Genomic DNA, 22496 nt, shown 5'->3' with positions numbered 1-22496 from the left:
GATATTGAGATACACTGATCACCAGATTAGGTGACCTTAAAAGTATAATTCCAGATGACTGATTTGTTAGCTCTTTGTTCCTGTATGTTCTCTGGCCAGTTACTGCAGGTCTTCTTTTTGCATCAGTGTGAATACTTACTGACACATATCAGTGTGAGGGATGCTAAGCTCAGTGTGAAACACAAATCATCCTCTATGAATGCTTAAAAGCAGGTCTTAAGTGTTGCTTTAAGTATTTCAGACATTTCTGTACCTTTTATGCCTAAAATAATAAAAACCCCAGCGATTTTCTACTTGTGCAATTAGAATAAAGTGAAAATGTAAACACTGAAACTACAAACAGCACACGATCACACATGACCTGTGTGACCCCAGCTGAGATCTGAATGAACAACAAGAATCCAAAGTTTACTCAGTTTATTTCTTTATAAAATCGTCTTGTTTTTCTGCTGAAGACGAAATATTTGAAAGGAATAAAAAGGAAAAAGAGGATTCAATTAAACTTTCATCAGAGAGAACCAGCCAAGAAATAACAGCTGTGATATAATATTGCTTTGGCGCTGAAGTTGATCGGTACTGGTCTCTGACTGGTTCTGGACTCGTTTCTGCTGTTACTGACTGGCGGCGTTGCTGACGTCCACCTTCAGGTCCTTCGAGACGAGTCCGGAGGTGACCGGGTGCATCCCCGCTCGATGAGCCAGAAACACTCGAAGAGCTTCATCACGAAACTTCTCAAAGTTAAACACCTCCCTGAAGATGAAGCACAGCCACAATGATTAAAACAGCAGAAACACAGTAAGAGAATCAGTGCTGCCTCCTAGCAGACACACCTCGGGTATCAATTTCAAAACCCTACATCACCGTGTTCTCAAGTTATCAGATTAACACGATTTTCAGAAAACTTGCTCTGACCTTGAGATTGAGGTCAGTCAGATTCAAACTTATCCAAGATTTTTAGTAGAAACTTATGGTCCAATTTGAAAACCCTAGATAACCTTCTTCAGTTATTGCATTGCAAGAGTTTTAGAAAACTTGACCTCTGACCTTGGCAATAAGGCCAAGGTCAGTCAGCTTGATCTCGTCTGAGAATTTTAGTAGATACAGCTATGGGACCAATTTGAAACTCTTATGTCATCTTGTTCTCGAGTTATCACACTCACAAACTTAGGTGTTCATGCCACGTCCCCGGGAGGGTGACGATAATACCTCATAAGTCTTTAAAGTGGAAGGGTAAAAATGGTAAAGGCACAGTAAAAACACAGAAGAAACAATAGAACAAACGGTAAAAACAAACATGAAGGTCAGTGATGTGGAGTTTTGTTCTAGTGAAACTACTGTTGAAGTGTAAGGACCTGAAGAGTGGTCGTGTAAACTTCATCCTGCCCTGGTCGGTCGCCATCTTCAGCGCTAGTGGAACCGCTTCCTCCCACCTGGACCTGACGCACAGCCTCAGCCACCTGGAGGGAGCACAGCCAATCACCAAGAGGCTTTAAGGAGGGGAAGGTTTTAAAATGAAAGTCCCATTTATACCTGCTGAAAGACTCACCTGAAGCGGATCTCTGCATTCATATAGGCGTTGAGATCGTAAATCTCCTGCATCTTCTTCACGTGAGTCAGAGGGAGCGGATCCTGAAGGAAGGAACAGGTGAGTGAACGGAAGTGGACTGTAGGGAGTTAATGTGGAGTGTGGTTACCTCTTGCAGTAGCAGTGACAGGAACTCGATGACCTGGTGGGATGACAGAGTCTTCACATCGGACCGCTTGAAGCTGTTCAGGTCCTGGTCTTTAGCCTGAACGGGGACAGAGGATGGAGCTTTGAGCCTGAACATAAAATCACTCAAGAGTCCTCACCAGATTCAGGTCTCACCTGGAGCCACTTCTGACTGAGAGCGTTGCAGGCGTCAGCCATCGTGGTATCGTATCTGAAACAACAGCCAATCAGGACAAAGGAATCAGATTGTTTTTAGAAATCAGAGACCAGATGGAAGTCTGAGTACTTACTGAGGTTTAACAGGAGGCATCCCAGGTGTGAACATCCAGGCGTTCCAGTCCACCTTGTTCAGGATGTCCACCTGAGACACAAAAACTCATCTCAAGGCTCCATCTTGACCTTTGAACCCACCTATCTATCACATCTGGAGTTTCTGCCTGATCACCCTGTAAATATTTGTCTTTTCTTGTAACAATCTGACCTCTGACCAAAACCTGCCAAGCTGATGTTCCTTCCCTCCAGTCACTGTAACTCTGCCTGAGTGTCCAGTTGTTCCTCACCTTGTCCTTGAAGTAGGCAAACAGGTAGTTTTTCCACTCCTCTGTGGTGACGCTGCTGTAGGCAAACCGCTGGATGTACGACTTCACAAAGCCCATGAACACCTCTGAGCAAAACAGATCAACAGGTGTGTCAGCAACTGAACAGGAAAGAGGTGAGTGTGCAGGAGTGTGCAGATGTTACCTGGCCCTCCCAGCTGCTCCTCCAGGTAATACAGCAGAGCAAAGCCCTTCTCGTACGGCACGGAGGAGAAGGCATCGTCAGGACTGACGTCCTGCAGGCTGGGCACCAGGTTGGTCAGAGGGTTGTTGGCTCCAAAGGTGTTCACCTGAGATATGATGAGCACAGGTGAGTGGAAGGAAAACGTGCCTCATGTCAGACTGTGGATGTGACACAGGTGAAGGTGTATAATGTTTGAGTTCTCACCGAGTCCTGCAGGTCCTTCCAGCCTCCGATGGCTTTGAACTGCCTGAACTGTTCGCTCTCCAAACACCTGCCGATCATCCTCTCCAGGTAGACCGTGTGACCCTCGTTCAGCCTGAAGGTACAAACATGCTGACGTCAAATAATGACGTAATAATAAGCATCTTGTTGGAGCCGACAGTGGAAAATGCAATGTCTGGTTGCCTAGGTAATCCTTTACAGTACTTCCCACCACTTTGTGTGTCAATCAGCTGTAACAGTTGTCTGAATTTTTCCTTGTGAAAACCAAAGTAAATCAAAGATTTTCAAAAGGACGGTCTCAGCGAGCTATCGGGTCAGCAGTGGGGACGGGTCAGCCAATACGTTGCATCACCTGACCCTCAAACGCTGGTATTTCTTAATGATTTCTGCTTTTGTGAAGTCGAACCCTGGATGATTTTCGTTCAGCTAACCTCAGAGTGAATCTTTCCAGGTAAACCAACCCCACCATGAGTTGATCCCATTTCAGAGAACCCATAAGTTCCACAAAGTGTCTGTCCCAAAGCTGTGACTTCACTCTGAAAACCTACACAGTGCCTGGACACCTGAGCAAATGTGGGCCTGTTCTGTTGCATCGGGTTTTGTGACTTAGAGCATGTCTCAAAACTGGTTTTAAGATTTTATCTTCTGAGGCGTCCATGGGTTCTCTACACGTCTCTGCAAACACCTGAGACCCTTGAGCTGAGCTCCACCTGTTTGTTTGTTTACCAGAAATGCTCCCAGGTCTTGTTGGTCACCAGGTTTCCAGTCCAACTGTGAGAGATCTCGTGGGCAATCACCTGTAGGACACATGCACAGTCACAGACAGGAATGGAAGGTAATTTAATTATAATGCATGATCACATGGTGAGGTGGGAAGAGTCTTGTACTCACACCAGACAGAGATTTGTCTCCAGCCTGAAAACAGACAGGAAATAGCTGATCAGAACTAACAGTCTCATGACACTGACACATCATGAACAACCTGATTGGCCCCCTGTTTGTACGTACCAGCACGGTGGGCGTGGCAAAGGTCAGACATGGGTTCTCCATGCCGCCGTAGGGGAAAGATGGAGGGAGAACCAGGACGTCATACTGACCCCAAACATACGGTCCAGCCAGTTCCTCAGCTGTCTTCAGCATGGCTTCGGTCTGAAAGACAAGGAACACCCGAACATCACTCCAGCTTCTCTATGTCCTGCATGTTCTACATTTTTTTGTGTTCTCATGTTGTACATGTTTGTATGTTTTACATGTTCTCATATTTTCATGTTTGTATGTTCTCATGTTCTGTGTCTTCTTTCCATTGTTTGCGTGGCCTCAGTGTGTCTGTGGTTCTCACCTCGGAGAACTCAAACGCTGCTTTGTCCACAAACTCTTTCTCCGACCAGACTCTGGTCCTTGGCCCGATCTCCCTGCCAACCAATCAGAGCACAGAGTTAAGTTTACCTGCTGAAGCTGATGCTGTGACATCAGAAGAGGTAAGACAATCTGTACCTGCTTTCCAGAGCTCCAGCCACAATGGCTATCAGGTAGGAAGGCATAGGCACCTGAGATCAGAGGTCAAACAGAGGACAGTCACGCCTGAGGCCTGGTGATGATGATGTCAGGTGATGAAGAGAAGAAAGAGACTCCCCCTACCGTCTGCCTGAACCTGTAGATGATCCGACCACTATCCTGAGGATCGACTTCCTGTCCATCTCTCACTGCACTCATCACCGCCACCAGGTCCTTAGGGACAGACACCTGAGGGACAGGTACCCACACACAAGTACACACCTGAGAGACTAATATCAGGCTCTGGGCACTGAGGTGATGCTATGAATGTTGTTCAGGTGTTTTTTTTTAACAATTATTAATAATTTTAATAATCAATAATATGTCAGTGGTGTTTGTTTACCTGAGCATAGTAGGTGTGCTTGATGGATGGGGTGTCCTGACAGGGGATCATGCTCCTGCAGTGATGAGCCTGTAAGACAGCACAGAGGGCACCAAGGCTATTAGCTGCATGTTGTGTTCAGGGGTGGTCTGTACAGAGGACGCTCTGCAGCAGACTGAGGCTTTAAACTTTACAAAGCAGTGAAATCAGTTTGAAGAAGGTAGAAAACGAGAATAACAGGGAAGTAGTTTGTTAATGGTTGCAGTTTCACAAAGTTTCAACAGTTCACAGAAAAACCACAAAAAGTGGAACTTTTCTTTCTGTTGAAGGTTTTCGTATGCAGCGTTTCAGGTGTAATCAACCAAAAATATGTTTACAGTAAACTTCAGTTTAAAACTTTTATTTTAACCTTTTATAACTTAAAAAAGGTTTCAAAAGAGAAAAAATCTAGAATTTCTCTGAATTCAAATTTAAACATGAAAATTTTAATCATTTATATTGGATATAGCTCAGGTGAGGGTAAATGGCTCACCTGGCACTGGCTGAACAGGTAGGGGTGCTTTTTCCCGGCAGTTTGCTCAGGCGTGAGCCACTGCAGTGCTGTTGCTGATGGAGACGTCTCATAGGTCACCTCCACGATCACATGTTGCCCTCTGATTGGACAGCAGACGTTAGAATTTAATTAGAAAAGACAGGCCATAAGGACAGAGAGAGTGGAGGGCGGAGTCACCTGGAGAGGTCAAAGGGCAGCGTGATCTCCAATGGGGTCCCCTTGAAGCTGTGTTTGGGCCCTAGGCTGAAGCGTGCCGGCTGCCCATTGGCCGTCACCGACACCACGCTCAGGTCACTGCTGTCCAAAGTCTGTGGTACAGAAAACCCCAGTTACCGAGCTGCTGTGTCAGCACCTGAACCTGCTGATAAATATTCACCTGTCCTACCTGCACAAAGGTCACCTTACACACTCTGTCTTAAAGCTGAGCCACGTCACACCAGAGTCCATTCAAAGAAAAACTTATTTTACTTGTGTGTCTATCTGTCTGCCTTATGGACAGGTGAGGGTTAACCTCTTAAGCAACCATGCACCCAAAGATGGGTGCAAAAGGGAGGGGATTACGGAGGTAGAAAGACAGAAAACCACTGGGGGCTTAATGTTACATTTACCTTTCTACAGGCGACCGTCTTGCAGCTGCAGAATCAAACCTGAGCTATGAAAACTGTTAAAAACAAATAAGTGAAAAGTCTGCTCTCCTGCACACCTGTTTTACTAAACTTCAGTCTACGGCTTCAGCTGACTGGTGTCACGCCAAACTCCATCCAGAAAAGAGCCATTTTAAGTTTTTATGCTCTGAATATATTTACAGAACTGATTCAAAATTTGAAATCTGACACTCACGGGTGAGAGTCGATGGTGAAGTAACAAAGCGCAAGAATAACCACAGACAGTGAACTGAACCACAGTTTCCAGTAGGGGTGCAGGCTTCTGTTGAATTTAAAGAACTTAGCCTGGACACACCTGTTCTATCTGAAAGATACTCACCTGTCACAGTTTTTCCAAAACAACAGGTTAAAGTTAACGAGTTTGTTTTAATAAAGCAGTTATTAAACCCGATCAGTCCCGAAGCTCGAGGATGTCACACAGCGTCACAATTTAAATGCGACGTGAATAAAGATCAATAATTAAGTAAAAATGTAAGTAAAAATGATTTATATCACAGTTAGAGTTTTAAAGATCGTAAATATGTGAAGCTTCAGTTTGTGAAATCACGTTTTAAAACTTTAAAACAGTAAGGTTAGTTTATTAAAGCTGAGTGACAAACTGTTTTTATAAGTCTGTAAAAACGCCTTAACACCAGACTCCATTTAAAAACAGCTGGAATTAAGGTACCGGTACTCCCCGAGGTTAAAGTTAATCATCAGGCACACCTTAACGCTTGCACGGTGCCGGATCACAGAGGAACACCCGAGGAACCGTCAGTGTGACCCGGCTCGTTACTTCTTCGTGCTCGCCTCTAAGCACGCACTCCCCTTAAATCCAGCGGATTTTAGTTGGACTCTGGTGAGCACTAAAGGTTCAGTTAGATCGAGGCTAACCCCCCGCGTCCCGTTGACGTTACCAGCGTAGAGAATCGGTCCTCCAGCGCCTCCACAGTCAGCGCCACCCTCCCTCTGATTACGTGCCTGTCGAAGTCCAGGTGCAGGTGCAGGTTCAGGTGCTTGGTGACGCACCTGGTGAACGAGGAAAAGGAGCACGGGTCAGACATGACGTTCAGTCCGGTTACAGCTGAGAGACTGGAGAGCCGAGCTGAGCGCGGCCGGTAATCTACCGGAACACGCTGCGCACGCATCCGGCCTTTTCACAATAAAAGTAATAAGTTACAGAAAGCAGTGATTTGTTCATAATAAGAGATCAAACTTGTGTGGATGTATTTGTTGGGGTAACAGGCAGTAAAAATCAGTAGAAACTAGTAAAATAAATAAATAAAAGCCGGCAGCCTTTGATTTTCTCCAGCAGCGGTGTGTGTGGGTTCATTCTCTCTTGTCCAACAGGGGGAGCTCTCTCCGGCTTCTGCCCGCTGATGGTGATGGAGGCTCGGATGGTGATGCGCAGAGCTGCTGCCGTTTTGGTCCGGTCGTGATGGACCCATTTGACGGTCCCGGTTCTCCCCGACACGAGGAGCAGGAGGAGGCGGGGCGCGCGGAAAGCCGCAGCCGGTGGGCCCGCTTCTCCTCCTGGTTGGAGTGCGCGTGCGTCGTTACGTTCGACTTGGAGCTCGGACAAGCAATTGAGGTACGTTAGCCTGGCATCGCTAGCATAGCTAGTGATCGATATGATGAATGATCACTGATGATCGGAGGTTTGATGAGTAATTTCAGTTGAAAAACAGCCGCTCCTCTGTCTGTACCAAACTCCATTTAAACCCCCCGAATTCTTTGTTCACATGTGACCTGTGGAGAAACGCACCTGAACAGGTAAACACCAGGCTGAAAACATTCTCGTCTCGCAGCTTTCATTCAATCAGCGTAAAAATCTGACCGCTCGGTGTTCGCCTTGTCCTGCCTGTACCTGGTGTTGCTCCGTTTATGGTGGAGGTAAATAAAGATGAATGCTGTGTTAAAATGTGAATACTCTGTAAAGGACAGGTGGTAATGACTGAGACACTGAATGGAGGAGACAGTTAAGGATCCGTGGAAGGCAGCAGAAGTAAAATCAGCAGGATTCTGGGTTTGGTGGTGGGACTCAAGGAGTTGTGTCTGTGGATTAAAGACAGCTATGTTGGCCTAGAAGCACCAATCCGTGTTTTAAAAAACGCATTGTTTTCTCATTATTATTCTGATAGATTTTGTAATATAATACAAATAATAACAATATCAGACTGCTCTTGAGCTCATCATAGAACCAATCGATTACCTGAAGTGTTTCAAATATTATAGACTATACTTTTTGTGCAACTGCTTATCAGAAGATTGTGGATAACGAAGGGCGATATGCAAGTTAAATTAATCCTCTCTTGCTATCTCAGATCGGAAAAACTTAAAAACGTCAGAATTTTCTGCAGATTCTGAAATATTTTCCCCTGTGTTTACTTTCAGCTGGTTTATCCTCAAGATGTGAAGCTGACAGAGAAAGAGGTAAATATCTTCAGCTTCCTGATCACCTGTAAGTGTTGTTGATTACACTTTCACTGATTCTGTTTCGTGTTGACAGAAAACCAGTATCTGCTACCTGTCCTTCCCCGACTCGTACTCAGGTAAGCTGAGGTAATGCTAATTAATACTGCAGGTGTCAGAGGTTGGAGGTCAGAGGTCACGTGGGCTGTCTGTTATTTCCCAGGGTGCCTTGGGGACACTCAGTTTAGCTTCCGCTTCCGTCAGTCTGTCGGTCGCCGAACATCAAGGCTCAGAGACGACCTTTACAACCGTGACGCTCCCGTCACACTGCAGGTGAGACTCACCTGGTTCCTGAATGGCTGATTGCTTCAGCCTCACAGGTGCGTAACATTTCTGTTCTGTCTGTCAGAGAGAAACGGCGCATTTCTTCGGTTACGTCTACTTCAGACAAGTGAAGGACGTCTCTGTGAAGAGGGGCTACTTCCAGAAGGTCACCAAACACATCTGTGTTCACCTGTATTCACCTGCTCACAGGTGGTCATGATGGTGATAGTCATTTGACTCTGTGTTTCAGTCCCTGGTGCTGGTGTCAAGGTTGCCATACACTCACCTGTTCCACTCGCTGATGCAGACCATTGCACCTGAGTTCTTTGAGAAGCATGAGCCCTGCCTTGAAGCAGGTAATCACATCATGCTTGGATCATATCTGGGAGGCAATCAGGTTTCAGAATGGCCCTTAACGTGTTTTTCCTCTGCTCATCCCCGTAGTTTGTAACGAGATCGACCAATGGCCGACACCTGTACCTGGGCAGACCCTCAACCTGCCCGTAATGGGCGTTATCTTACAGGTGAGGAGAGAAGTGGCCTGGCTCACAGGTGACAGAAGGGATGTGGTTTACAGGTGTTTGTGTGTCTCATGTTTCAGGTGAGGATTCCTTCTAAATTCGACAAACCTGGGGGAAGTCCGGTGCGACAGACGGCTAAAGAGGTGAGGTCTTGTTGCTTTGATCTTGTTAATAATGTTTATTCTTGTTGTTGTTGTTAATAAAGTTTTTTGTATGCATGCTCAGAACCTGCTGCCGGTGCCGACCCTTCTGCCCACCATCCACGAGCTGGACCTGTTTAAGTCAGTACTCGTTAAGGTGTTCTATGTTTCTCAAGTGTAGGTGTGCTCTCTGATTGGTTAATCTCAGTCTCACCTGTGTCCTGCTCAGGTGTTTCCAGTCCATTCTAATCCACCTGCAGATGCTCTGGGAACTTACCTTGCTCGGGGAGCCGCTTGTCGTTATGGCTCCATCTCCCACCGTTTCTTCGGAAACAGTCCTGGCTCTCATCAGGTAACTGAGGGGTCACAACGAGCCCCCAGCATCCAATCAGAGTATGGTGTTTCTGTTGTTACCATGATAACGATGTGTGTCCACAGCTCCATCAGCCCTCTGAAGTTCTGCTGCGACTTCCGACCCTATTTCACCATCCATGACAGCGAGTTCAGGGAGTACACCACCAGGACGCAGGCGCCGTGAGTCATGCTCACCTGGAGCCTGAACACACCTGTGCTGTAAACACACCCTTGGGACACTTAAAGCCTAAGTTTAGGAAAGCGGTCGACAGATGTTCCAGCCTCACGTGTGATTACCTGTTTCTTCTTCTCTTGTTCAGACCAAGCGTCGTGCTGGGCGTCACCAACCCGTTCTTCATCAAGACGTTTCAGAGCTGGCCTCACATCGTCCGGCTGGGAGAGGTCAAGATGGCAGGTACGCCGTATTCCTCCTCTTCCTGCGTGTTCACTGTGAGCTTCCTGTTTCTGTGAAGTGCCATGGCTGTCAGGCGTGTGCTGTTCAGATCGTCTTCGCCGTTCTTGTTGTGACCTTTTTAATCACGTATGCGTGCTGTCTCTGATGTCTTCCAGGTGATTTACCGAAGCAGGTGAAGGTGAAGAAACTTTCTAAGCTGAAAACGCTTGACACCAAACCAGGTAAGCCGGTGGGGGCGTGTTTGTACCTGAGCTCAGGTAGATGTCTGTCATGCTGAAGGTTTGTTTTGGCAGGAATCTACACGGCTTACAAGACGTTTCTGCACAAGGACAAGATCCTGATCAAGAGGCTGCTGAAGGTGAGCACACCTGAGCACACCGCACACACAGGTAATGCAGAGTGTCGCTGACTGACTGTTTACCTGCAGGGGATCCAAAGGAAGCGGCCGTCGGAGGTGCAGAGCGCCATCCTGAGGCGACACCTGTTGGAGCTCACGCAGAGTTTCATTATCCCCCTGGTAAGTAGTTGCGCAATCAGCTCGCATTGCCTGTACTTTATGATGTAAGCATAACTTGTCCAATCACAGAGCAGTTCTCAGTAAGCAGCGTGTTTTGTCTAATAGGAACGCTACATGGCGAGTCTGATGCCCCTGCAGAGATCCGTTACACCCTGGAAGGTAAACAGGAAATGAGTGGTGGTGATGAGGTCACAGTGCTGTCTTGTGTTACACATTTCCTGTTTCCGTTCAGACTCCGCCTCAGATCCGCCCCTTCAGTCAGGACGAGTTCCTGTCCACATTGGACCATGCGGGCCCGCAGCTCACCTCTCTGCTTAGAGGTGATTGGATAGGACTGTACAGGTGAGCCTCACGGGTGTGAGTGATCCAGGTGTTTTCTGTCTTCCTGTCTTTAAGTTTCTACTTCCTGTTTCCATCTCAGGAAGTTCTTCAGGTCTCCAAACTTTGACGGCTGGTACCGTCACCGCCACCGAGAGATGACACAGAAGCTAGAGAGTCTCCACCTGGAGGTCATCTGCGATGCGGTAAGTTATCTGAGCGAAAATGCTCGACCATCAGCCAGCTGTGCAGCCCCTAATCCAGGTGTGTCCTCTGCAGGACCTGCTGGGATGGACCAAAGACAAGTCTGAGGTGGAGGTTGTGGATCTGATTCTGAAGCTCAGAGAGAAGCTGGTGAGTTCCAACAGGAAGTTTGTTAGACAGGAAAAAAGTGTCATGTAAAATTGTGTTACCGATAAAAAGCTTAGGATAAAAATTAATTTGAAGAAGTAAAACTTAAAACTGCAGGTGAAAAAGATTTTAGTTACCTGAGAGTTAAATCAAAAGTGAGATGGTTTGATAGTTTGAAGCTGGACTTGACAATGCGTTCACTGACCATGGACGCTAAAGCGTTCACTAACGCTGGGACGTCTGCCTGTAATAAAAGTTCATGTTTGGGGTAAAATCCATCATATTTGTGATGGAGATGATGCTGCCCTGGGCCACAGAGGAGACTGGGGGGAAAATATTTTCTGGTTTCTTGTTTTAAAGCTTAGAGATGAAACTTTGTTATGAAAATGAAGCTATGATAATAATTCAGGATCCTTATCTGGGTTTAATCCAAAGTGAGGTGGTGGCCTGCAACTAGGATCGTTTGCTTCTTCTTTGTTGGTTTCATGTCAAAAGTCTAGTTTTTGAGGACAGGAAGTGTGTGTGGCTTTTCAGATTAAAGCTCGGCGTCAGCAGCTGCAGCTCAGAGACGGTGTGATGGACAAACTCGACTCTTTCATCTCCTCCATCATCAGCTCGCTGCCTGCCGACCTGCAGATTGTGCTCGGCACAGGCGCGTCACCGTGACGACAGCTAACCCCACAGCCAGGACGCACGCTTGTGTTCATCAGCATCTTCACACTCCACAGAAAAACCAACATCGGCTCAAATCTTCAGTTTTTGGAATATTTAAATTTTATTTAAACTTTATTACCTGTCTCCATCGAGCTGCTGCTCTGGTGTTTTGGTTTCTCTGACGGTGGAATCAGGCTGTTCGTGTTTCACAGAAGTCGTATTTTTCTATCATCTCCACAAACGGAATGTAACACTAAGAATGAAGCTCCACTTTCTGTTTGTTTGTAAACCTTTATTTTGAAATTAAAGTCTGAGCACTTCCTGTCCTCTGACTTTTATTCATGTTTGTTTTATTTTAATGTCCTCCAGGATTCAGACTGAACAGAAAGGCTTTAAGTTTCCTCTCATGTCATGGTGAAATGTAACTTCTTGTGGTCTGACGGCGTCATCATAAGCCTTTGATCTTCATGCTGCTGCTCTTTAATGCTTCAGTTTCAGACCTCGAGAAGGAAACCTCCTGATTCTTTCTCTTTCCTTATTTATTTTATATAAAAATAATTAAGGCTCCACATCTGAACGTCTGAGTGAAGATCAGTGCAAACACATTTATGAACATTTCTGTCTTTGTTCTGTGCACCTGAAGGCAGTGTTTGTAGATGTGGACAGATGTTAGAGAAGCTCAGTGGTGAAGTATTTGATCAGTGTGACGTGTGTATGTCTGTCAGAAACATGAAATAAAACAAAGCTTCAGGCTTCAAAAACACCTTTACCTGTAATCTGACATAGGTGTGTTCACTGTTCCTCACAAATCAACTTTTTCCATCGTGTACAGTTTGCACTCTACCTGTTAAGTGAATTTAGCTTCACCTTTTCAGACCAGAGCCAATCAGAGGCTGGTAAAAGCAGGAACTGCAGCTGTAGACAGGTGATCTCACCTGAAGAGGCTGGACCAGGCAAATCGTATTTAGAGTTGTGTCATCATCAAGGCACTTCACTGACGCTCAGACACAGATTGAAGCAGGAAAAATATTTTAATCTGAATCAAAAATATACATCAGCTGATTGACCAGCGAAGGTCACATGTTAACGTGTTTGTAGTGTTTGAAGTCACAAGACGCTCAGAGAGCAGCAAACCGTCAGAGAAACACCAGGAAGATGAAAAACACAATGCCCTCAAGCGCAGCACAAAGCCATGCCTTCAATGGCTCAGATGTCCAGGTGTTCTTCCTGCAGGTGAGTGTTTTCTTCCTCAGGTGCTCTACCTGCGTCCCACCCACCAGGTGCTGCCCTGCAGCCTCGTGACATCCTGCTTCTCCTGTGGGCTGAAATGCAGGATGGTGAGGATGGCAGTGAGCGTCTGCTGGCGCCCGTTGGCGTCCTGCAGCGTCAGAAACCGGTACACAATGTTCTTCAGGTACTCCATGTTGGCGCCCTCGCGGCTTTGGTCCCGGATCAGTTTTTCGAGGCGGTCCCGCAGGGCTGCCACCTCCTCATCATGGCGCTCGGCGTTTGTAATGAGTTGTGCCTGCAGCTGGCGCGTGTCCTCCTCCAGCTGGTTCTTCTGCCGCCGCAGTGCACCCACCTCCACCTCCTTACGTGCGAGCTGCTCAGCATACAGCAGCAGTGTTGACTCATTGGGTGTGGCCTGCCGCAGTGCCTGGCTGATCGCGTCGGTCTCTGTGTCAGGGCCATTCTCTTTAGGGTCAGCGGGTGTGTTATGAGCACGATTGGACCAGCTGAGTGTGGCGGCAGCGGCCCGCAGCCTCTCCAGCTCGCGGTCCTTCTCATCCAGCAACGCCATAGTGCGCTCACGCTGCTTGTGAAGCTCCGCCTCCAGTTGCAACAGTTCGTCACGGTGGAGTGCCTCCAGACGCTCCGCCTCCTGCCGGTGTGCCTGCTGCAGCGACACCGCCTGCTGCTGGCGCTCATCAAGCTGCTGGCGGTGGCAGACCTCGGCCTCGTCACTCTGCATGCGGAGGTTTATGTACTTCTCACGCAGCTCAGCAAGCTGGTCGCGCACTTCCTCCAGCTCCCGTGCCTGGCAGCCATCTTTGGCGTTCTTGTTCTTCAGAACCACTTGCGCTCGCACCTTGTAGCGCTCAAACTCATCCCTGAGCTGCCGCAGCTCCTGCTGATAGGCGAGAGCCGCCGCCGCCGCATCTGCACCCGGCTCCACCTCCAGGTCCTGGATGTTCTGGTCGGGGTTCCTCTGAGCCGCAAGGAGCAGCAACTTCTTCACCTTCTGCAGCTTCTCCCGCAGCGCCCCCACATCCAGTTGCTCGTCTGGCCCGAGGTCAGAGGTCACCCTGCTCGAGGCGGCGATGGCGAGTGTTTTGTTCTCCGTGTCAAGCTGCAGCACACGATCGCGGAGTCTCTGCGCTGCCTGCTGGTCACGCTGCCTCGCCTTCTCACACGAGCCCAGCAGCTCCGACAGCTCCGATACACGCTGCTCCAGGACCGCCACCCGAGCCTCTGCCGACTGAGCACGCTCACGAGCGCGCTCTTCTGCATCGCACACCTGCAACACGAACACAGACATGACCTCACTTCCTGTTCTAGTTTACATGGTCTGTTAGAGCTTAAACTGTTTAATGTGGTTAAACCAGGTTCACTGGGACCTGTTTGATTGGGACTTTGTTTGGACCTGGTTCTGGGCTCACCTTGCGGGTCTCGAGCTGGACCTGCTCCTGGACCTGGTTCTTCAGCTTGTTCAATTCTTGCTGCAGCTCGTCCACTCTGGGGTCGGGTATTCGTTGCTCCTCCTCGACAGCCTGCAGCCTCCGCCTCAGCTCGTCTCTCTCTTCCTTGACTTGGTGCAGGAGAGCCTCGGACTCCGTCCCCCGGTCCACGGCCTGTGATGTTACAAGCAGGGCGGTGCTGGCATCCTGGAGGTGGAGCTCAGCGTCCTGCCGGAGGTCTCGCTCGGCCTGCAGGAGCCTCTGTAGCTCGCGGAGCTGCTGAGCGTGGTCCCCCTGCTCCTGCTCGCGCTCGTGCTGCTGCGTAATGATGCGAGCGCGACTTTCAGCAAGCTGCTGCTGCAGGTTGTGCAGTTCCGCCTCGTGCTGTGTTGTCACGGAGACCAGATGTTCCTGCAGCTCTTCAACTTCCTGTTTCAGCTGCCGCTTGTCAGCCTGGAAGCTTGCTTCCATTCGCGACTTCTCCTGTGTCACCGTGGCCAGCGAGCTTGTGAGCGTGCTCAGTTGGCTCTTCAACTGGGCGACTCTGCGGTCTGCCTCCATGCTGGGAGGGGGTGTAGCCTGCTGCTGCTCTGTCCCCACGCTGCCACTCTCAGAGCTGCCATCGGGTTCAGATCCCTGCAGAACAAACATGGAGTCAGAGAATAAGACATGACATCATCAGAGCGTTATGGCGATGGTGATGTCATCAAGTTCTAACTGTGTTCTGGTGATTTAAGTTCAGTTGTCAAAGGAACATACCACCAGCCTTCCTCCCAGTTCTGCCTGGTCCTCCTCGCTCTGGTCGCCTCTCGTAGTCTCACTGGCCATGTCCAGAGACGCTGCCGTGTCCACGCTGTCCTCGCTGTGCAGCGAGCAGCCATCCTCGGTAAGCTCCTGTGTTGCGATGGTCGAACCCTTCTGGGTCAGGTCCAGGTCCTGGGTCACGCTTAGAACCTTAAGGCTGGCCTCCAGTGCCTCTTTCTCCTTCAGGAGGCTCTTGTAGGCCCGGACCACATCCCTAAAGCGGGTCTGGTACTGGATCAGCTGCTTCTTCTGGGACTCCACCGTGTCCAGCAGCTCCTTCCTGCTCGGACCGCCACCAAAGCTCATCCCGAACTTCTCCATGACCTCGTCCAGGTCTGACCAGGTCTGTCCAGGTGAGCCTCTGATCACAGACACCAGAACATGAACAGAACCTTAGCATTGACTTCCTGTTAGAGGGGAAACGGAGAACAGCTGTTCAGAGCACTCATCGATCAATTATCGATGGATGGTTTCTGCGAAGCTGAAACTTTGTGCTGGAACACAAAAGAAGAAGGAGGAGGAAAACAGTTTCTCACCTCTTTCTGTTTCTCAGTGTTTGTTTCTCCCTCTGATTGATTTTTCCGCCGCTTTGATCGTCTCTCCTCACACTGCGCCGACAAACCGGTTCGATCCGGATCACAAACTCACAACCTGTCCGTCACAGTTGGTCAATAATCGACCTAATCGATGAGTAAAATCCGACTCAAAGCTTCATCTGTCAACAGCCGCCATGTTGGACCGAACCGGAAGGGACTGAGACGGAGGAGGCGGGAGTTTACTACTTTGTTCAGGGACGTCAGGAAAATGCAAACAGGATGATTTTTATTTTTTTTTAGCTGATTTAAATTAAAAACTCACTGATTTAAATTAAATAAACAGCCAAACACAACCAATAAAGCAGATATATATATTTACCATTAATATGTTTAACATTTCTGAAAGCAATACAGTATTTTGAATTGATTGTTTATTGGGAGAAAACATTTTTTTTCTTATTTTGTACAAATTTTAGAAATGAACTATGATTAACAAAAAAACAAAATAATAGATTAAAAATAATCTTATTAGAACTTAATTTTAACTTTGTTGGTTGATCATTGATTGAAAATATTTTCATGATTCTGTGTATTAAATTCTGCTCCTCCGTTCTTCAATAGAAAACGCTTTATTATTCTACACACATATATGTTTTTAGCACTGTCACACAATCAGTACGTGTGTATTTCACTTTGTTATGTTCTGTTGTATAATGACGTGACCATAGTGACATATATACATATAAATTAAACGTATTAATATAAATGGCTGTCCCGGAGCCGAAAGTGTTCCTCGCAGCTCATGAACTTCACTTCATGCGCAGATCTCGAATGTACGGTGTTTGAGCGAACAGTGAACGCCGCGGTGTTTGCTATGCTGTTAATAAAGTTTTTTTTTAAGCGCAGCAGTGACGTCATTTGTTCCGCGTTGGCCTGGACGTGGCACCGAGAGGAGCTGCGCCCTCAGTTCGCTCTGCTCCGCGCCTTCTCGGCTCCATTCCGCTGCTGCTCCCGGATCTCCGGCTCTACCCGCTGTCAGTGTGTGACCTGCCACCTCCTCCTCTCCGCAGCCATGGGCCTCACAATCTCGTCGCTGTTCTCCAGACTGTTCGGGAAGAAACAGATGAGGATCCTGATGGGTAAGCGGGGGCTAGGCTAACGAGCTAACCGGCCGGGCTCCGGGGCGGCTGCAAGCGGCTCCGCGGGCTCACCAGCACCACACACCGACTCATTTTTACCAGGAACCCGCTCGCCGAGTCCTGCGGACCGCGGGCCCGATCTTCCCGTGCAGGGAGAAGCAAAAGTCCGGCTCGGAGAAGCAAGAGGCTGTTAGCTCGGAGCTAACGGAAGGAAGCAGGCTGAAAACAGTCCGTTAAACCTAGTTAAATTGGGGTCTAGACGGGGGTTAAACTGGGGTTAAAATGTTTTAATCTGGGGTTAAAATGTTTTAATCTGGGGTTAAGCTTAAAACTGTACCGGTGTCATTTTATTAAGTCCATAAAAAACATTAAACCCGGTTTGATCTGAGCTTTAAACCAGCAGCTGGACTCTGATCTAAGTTTAAGTAATCTCAGATTAGTCTTTATTCACTGTATGAGGTTTAAGTAATCTCGGGTTAAACTTGAACCACTGTGAAACATTTAATTAATGTGGGATTAATCTTTGATGTGTGTTTCAGTCGGTTTGGACGCTGCTGGAAAAACTACGATCCTCTACAAACTGAAGCTCGGAGAGATCGTCACCACCATCCCCACCATCGGTACGTCATCAGGACTCAGGGACAAGATGAGGTCATGTGATCAATAATCAGCCGGCTGTGTAGTCAGGTGGTTTAAACATATTGATCAGATCTGATCGGTTTCAGTGTGGATTCGCCAGGTGTGCTTGCACTTGCACAATTTCCTTTAAACTTCTCATTTCAAATTAAAAGTCTGCGTCTACAGGTCAAGTGACCTTTTAGAATAAGAGTCACCTGTTAGTTTGAATAAATAAAGTACCAAAACAAGAAACACAAATGATGAAAGTGCAGACAAACACACACGATGGTGAAAACAAACGGTTAAAGCAGGTAAATACAAACTAAACTTATACACACCACCAACGTTTACACAGCTGTAGATATGTAACCATTAAAACTACAATCATGGAGAACTGAAACAAACTTTTATAGACCTCCTCTGTGCAGGTATTTCAGTGCTACTGCTTCACTCTAACATTATATACTGTTACAGTCACTGTTGTACTGTGATATTTACTGTTGGTTCTCAGCGGGCTGATGGGATGTGTAGTTTCCTGTCAGTGATTCCATTTCCTGTGACTTGGAATGTTTGAAGGTCGTTAAAAGTTTTTCTTTATAATTTGACAAAGAGTCACCTGTTCACAACTCTGTGTGTGTGTGTGGTTGTGTGTTCAGGCTTTAACGTGGAGACAGTCGAATACAAGAACATCTGCTTCACAGTTTGGGATGTTGGCGGTCAGGACAAGATCAGACCTCTGTGGCGACACTACTTCCAGAACACACAGGTACAGAAGCGGAACTCTCAGGTGCAGGCAGGTGTGGGGCTTTTCTCTCTCTGAGGAACGAGACGTTCAGGTTGATCTGCTTCAGTTATGTTTACGTGGACATACATGAGAGGTTTTCTTCTGTGACCCCTCACTGATCTGATCTGTCCTGAGATATTCATCTATAGTAAAATCCTCATTTATATCCTCTATCTCATCATATCTTTATATCCATACATTCTTTAGCAGTAAGTCACATAGAATAGAATAGCATAATTTATCAGAACAGTGAGTGCATATTTGAATGAAGTTGCAGTGGATTTGCTGTCCATTGAAATAATTCTATACAAATAAATCTAAAAGTATAAAATACATTGAAGAATGTCAAACATGTGTACGAATAGAAGTGACATTTATGTGTACATGCATGTTAATAAAAGAAATGAGTTATTGAACAGTCTACAAAGTCAAACATGAGACCTGCGCAGGTTATCCTAACACGGCTGCGTTCCCCCTCAGAAACACCTGAGGAGCTTATTTTAGATCCCTGACTCTGCAGCACGACAAACACAGCACAGACTTTCACTGGGCAGGATCCATTAGTCACTGTATTGATGTATTAATTGTATCGATGACTGATGTATTGATCACAGGGTCTGATCTTCGTGGTGGACAGTAATGACAGGGAGCGAGTCGCCGAGTCGGCGGAGGAGCTCTCTAAGATGGTCAGTCCCTTTGTTCACTTTACAGTTACGCATCATTAGACTCATGATTGTCATGGAAACCACTGACTGTATGTCACATGACTCTGTGCAGGTCCAGGAGGACGAGCTGAAGGACGCGGTACTTCTAGTGTTCGCCAACAAACAGGATCTCCCGAACGCCATGGGTGTCAGCGAGCTCACCGATAAGCTGGGTCTGCACAGCCTGCGCAGCAGAACCGTAAGGATCAATAACCCACCCGCACTGATCAGTACTACAGACTCAGTTCTGTTTCTCATGTTTCCCTCCATGGTTTATTGACTGACGATCTAAGTTCTCAGCTTTTTTTCTTGCTCAGTTCTGTAATTGTGAAATCAATAATCAGTCAATCAGTATACAAAACGGGAGACAGTGGGGTGACCTCAAATGAGCCCGCAGCATTGTTCTAGTGGTAGCGCTCTGAGCACATCAGCCAACCCCATATCGCGACAAAGCTTCATGTTGAAGCTGCAGTAATCTGCACTACCAGCAGGGGGAAATTATATATTTAAAGCCATGTGGGTAGTGAGCAAAAATAATTCCATTAATCATCAGAATCGATTAAGTTAGGTGGCTGATATGGATGTACATGTAAAGTGTTGATAATGTCTTTGTAATCGCGAGTATTTTCATGTTGGCTTGAAATAAAATATCTCCCTCTGTTGGTAATCTGTGATGTCAGTGCCAGTGGGCGGAACCCTTGGGTTTTAATTTTACAGTTGCATCCTAATTGGTTGTTAGAAAATCCACTCAGGGGTCTTGATGTCACTGTCACAAACTCATGGAGCTAAATCTGTTTAGACAGGTAAACTCACTTGTGTGTGCTCCCTGTACCTGCCTGCTCACCGATGCTGATCTGTGTGTGTTTCAGTGGCACGTGCAGGCCACCTGTGCGACGCAGGGCACAGGTCTGTACGAGGGACTGGACTGGCTGTCCAATGAGCTGTCGAAGCGTTAGACCACCTGACAGGAAGTAGAAAGCAGACTGATTTCAGCCGCTGATGTCACCGTGTACAGATGAGGAAGAGGAGGAGGAGGAGCGTGTCATCGCTCCATGTTTCTTTTTTTTTTTTCTTCTTCTTCTTTTTTTTTTTTTTTTTTTTTTTAAATTATACCTGTGTGTCTGTAGGAGGAAGTGATGTCATGGACTCTGAGCTCACCTTGATTTCCCATCATCCTCTTCTTCTGTTCTTCAGGTGTTTGTTAGATCTTCTTTCTTTTAATCCGCATGTTTTAACTCAGATTCATGTGACAGGGGGAGGGGCGGGGCTTACGGCAAGTGACAGTCACCTGGGCATTGGGGGCGGGAATTATGACAGGTGATGGTCACCTGGTCGTGTGAAGACTCATTCCATAGAGCCAAGTATGGCAGCCTCGTCATTCCTTATCAAAGTGAAGGAGAAACTGAGACCATGATGCAATAAAGGTTTTTTTTCTTCTCACCTGTGTGTTCTGCTTTCTGTTTGAGAAACTTTATTCAGCGTTAACGGCCCGATGAGATGTTTACATAGGCCTGAAGATCTCTTGCTGACCTTTGATCCACCAATCACATATTGGATTTAACTTTATGGGCTACTGGACTGATTTACTAAGTGCGGAAAATGATTGAGACTGTGTATCTCCGGGATGTTCTGTTTATATTTATTTATCATTTAAATATGAAGATGCAGCTGCTTCACTTAAGTAAAAAAAAACAAAAATCAGCTGCGAGTGGGACGGCTCAAAGACCAAGAGGAAGGAGAACCGCAGGCCTGCAAACCAAAATAATCCAGTGTGAGCACTTTAGCATTAAGTGTGCTGCTAGAGACGTGAGGCAATCTGACCGTTCATGAAGAACGTTTGTCACAGCCTGTTGTCATTTATGTGACCGCCATAAAACAACAGAACACAGCAAAGTAAGCTAGGTGTTTTGTAGTCCATCGGACATCCGGCATCACGTCATTAAGTAGAGTCGACTGTGAGGCGGTCTTCACAGGTTAGGCTGTCCTAATCACCTCAGTGAGGTGAAGGAAAATGGGTCAGGAATAGGAGACAGGAGGAACCTTTGGAATGCCCCCCTGGTCTTGGTGTCTGAAGAGCACCTGGATTAAAATGGAGGCGGAGCTCAGACTTCTACTGTCAAGTCCAAAAAGTTTTGTTTAACCCTTCTGCCCTCCTTGGGCATCTTTGTGCATTTCATTCATTTCAACTTTTTTTTTTTGATTTGCCAATCGATGTGTCTATGTTATAGCTTGTGGCATGAACTTTTGCAGGAAATGTTGGGTCAAATTTTTTTATAATCAAGCATTTTTAACTCTCACATGTCATCCATACTTTTAATGCATTGTAAACCTTTTTGACATCTTTGTGTCCAAATGTACACGGAGAAAATCTGCCATAAAATCCTCATACAGCAATAATTTTTCTGCTTTTTTTTTTCATAAATCACTAAATCAACATAAGCCTTTTTCAAAATGATCAAATGTTAAATTATTTTCAGGACTTTAACCCTTTAAATGCCAGTTTAAACAGCTGAATATTTTTGAAAAAAACTCACAAAACTAAATATTTTCCATATGATAAATAGTATGGGGATGGGACGTGTTAAAGATCAGCAACAAAATCAATTTGATTGCATTAGTATTTTTTGTGTAGTGTGTGCGTGTATCTGAGAGTGTGTGTAAATCTGTAAACATGCACTAATAATTTGGGGGTGAATAAAGGTCATCTTGGAGCAGGGATGGGCAACTCCAGGACTCGAGGGCCGGTGTCCTGCAGGTTTTAGACATCACCCTGGGTCAACACACCTGAATCAAATGATTACTTCATTACCAGCCTCTGTAGAACTTCAAGACATGTTGAGCAGGTAATTTAGCCATTTGAATCAGCTGTGTTGGATCAAGGACACATCTAAAACCTGCAGGACACCGGCCCTCAAGCCCTGGAGTTGCCCACCCCTGTCTTGTAGAGATGTATCTTTGCAGAGGGTCTTCAGGATAAATATGGCCTCCTGCTTTTACTGTATTCAAACAAAAACTCTTGTTAGCATGTTTATGCACCTGATTGCTTTCACAGCCAATAAGCTTGCAGCTTGGCTGAGGAAACCTTTCATTAGTAATGAGAGAAGGAGAAAGACCTGGAGCAATGGTGGCAGAGTGACAGACCTCTGCTCCTGCCCTCACAGAAAACACAGATGCTGTCACTGCTACCATCAGCTTGAGCAGAAAGAGAGATGTGTACTGGTTCTGCACAGGTCTAAAAAGAAGCTCTTCTTCCACCTGCAAGTGGATCCCGTCTATTTGTAGAGGGCACCAGGTCACATGCTGCAGGACCTGCACATCCTCACCCACACATGCATCCATCACACACAAAGCCTGTCTGTTCTGTTTCCATCGATGAATCAGATGTTGATTTCCATATAAATTACTCTTGGGGCCCCCTGGTGGTCACATGGCTTCATGTCA

The 22496-nt window shown here is 46.7% G+C and overlaps 4 protein-coding genes across 9 annotated transcripts; 2 read left to right on the top strand and 2 right to left on the bottom strand.

Moving 5' to 3' along the window:
- Window positions 1-402: 402 nt before the first annotated feature.
- Window positions 403-8917, bottom strand: lta4h (leukotriene A4 hydrolase). Of its 4 annotated transcripts, none has more exons than XM_012922900.5 (20): window positions 8809-8917; window positions 6704-6815; window positions 5320-5450; window positions 5122-5242; window positions 4611-4679; window positions 4352-4456; window positions 4208-4260; window positions 4053-4125; window positions 3722-3862; window positions 3605-3628; window positions 3440-3510; window positions 2696-2807; window positions 2453-2597; window positions 2272-2375; window positions 2002-2072; window positions 1868-1922; window positions 1695-1790; window positions 1547-1629; window positions 1353-1457; window positions 403-750 (listed from the first exon to the last, which is right to left on the bottom strand). In XM_012922900.5, exons 1-20 carry the CDS (start codon window positions 8832-8834, stop codon window positions 612-614), a joined length of 1836 nt encoding a protein of 611 aa, XP_012778354.1. In that variant the 5' UTR covers window positions 8835-8917; the 3' UTR covers window positions 403-611. The 4 variants fall into 4 exon arrangements, with proteins under 4 accessions (XP_012778354.1, XP_012778352.1, XP_012778353.1 ...); XM_012922898.3 differs by lacking the exon at window positions 8809-8917 and adding an exon at window positions 8543-8637; XM_012922899.4 differs by lacking the exon at window positions 8809-8917 and adding an exon at window positions 7552-7616.
- On the top strand, window positions 7024-12124 carry dennd6b (DENN/MADD domain containing 6B). Of its 2 annotated transcripts, none has more exons than XM_004564938.3 (20): window positions 7024-7377; window positions 8181-8219; window positions 8296-8338; window positions 8422-8531; window positions 8608-8688; window positions 8773-8878; window positions 8967-9046; window positions 9124-9186; window positions 9269-9324; window positions 9413-9535; window positions 9622-9717; window positions 9858-9952; window positions 10108-10173; window positions 10246-10310; window positions 10380-10469; window positions 10575-10628; window positions 10702-10811; window positions 10891-10993; window positions 11067-11141; window positions 11673-12124. In XM_004564938.3, the coding sequence occupies exons 1-20, from the start codon at window positions 7225-7227 to the stop codon at window positions 11802-11804; spliced, it is 1740 nt and encodes a 579-aa protein (XP_004564995.1). In that variant the 5' UTR covers window positions 7024-7224; the 3' UTR covers window positions 11805-12124. The 2 variants fall into 2 exon arrangements, with proteins under 2 accessions (XP_004564995.1, XP_076732372.1); XM_076876257.1 differs by lacking the exon at window positions 7024-7377 and adding an exon at window positions 7559-7679.
- A 680-nt stretch (window positions 12125-12804) lies between these two features.
- On the bottom strand, window positions 12805-16045 carry gcc1 (GRIP and coiled-coil domain containing 1). 2 transcript variants are annotated; one of them, XM_004564940.3, is made up of 4 exons: window positions 15811-16045; window positions 15230-15681; window positions 14453-15106; window positions 12805-14310 (listed from the first exon to the last, which is right to left on the bottom strand). In XM_004564940.3, the coding sequence occupies exons 2-4, from the start codon at window positions 15593-15595 to the stop codon at window positions 13051-13053; spliced, it is 2280 nt and encodes a 759-aa protein (XP_004564997.1). In that variant the 5' UTR covers window positions 15596-15681; window positions 15811-16045; the 3' UTR covers window positions 12805-13050. The 2 variants fall into 2 exon arrangements, with proteins under 2 accessions (XP_004564997.1, XP_004564998.1); XM_004564941.3 differs by having other exon boundaries at window positions 15230-15635.
- Window positions 16046-16716: 671 nt separating this feature from the next.
- LOC101471715 (ADP-ribosylation factor 4) lies at window positions 16717-20495 on the top strand. Its single transcript, XM_004564942.5, has 6 exons — window positions 16717-16949; window positions 17489-17569; window positions 18224-18333; window positions 18966-19037; window positions 19129-19254; window positions 19925-20495. Exons 1-6 carry the CDS (start codon window positions 16883-16885, stop codon window positions 20009-20011), a joined length of 543 nt encoding a protein of 180 aa, XP_004564999.2. The 5' UTR covers window positions 16717-16882; the 3' UTR covers window positions 20012-20495.
- The last annotated feature ends 2001 nt before the right edge of the window (window positions 20496-22496 follow it).

The sequence above is a fragment of the Maylandia zebra genome, linkage group LG17, assembly GCF_041146795.1.
Source record: "Maylandia zebra isolate NMK-2024a linkage group LG17, Mzebra_GT3a, whole genome shotgun sequence".
In the NCBI taxonomy this organism is placed as follows: Eukaryota; Metazoa; Chordata; class Actinopteri; order Cichliformes; family Cichlidae; genus Maylandia; species Maylandia zebra.
The sequence above is the reverse complement of the archived record's forward strand: the minus strand, read 5'-3'. Positions and strand labels throughout refer to the sequence as shown.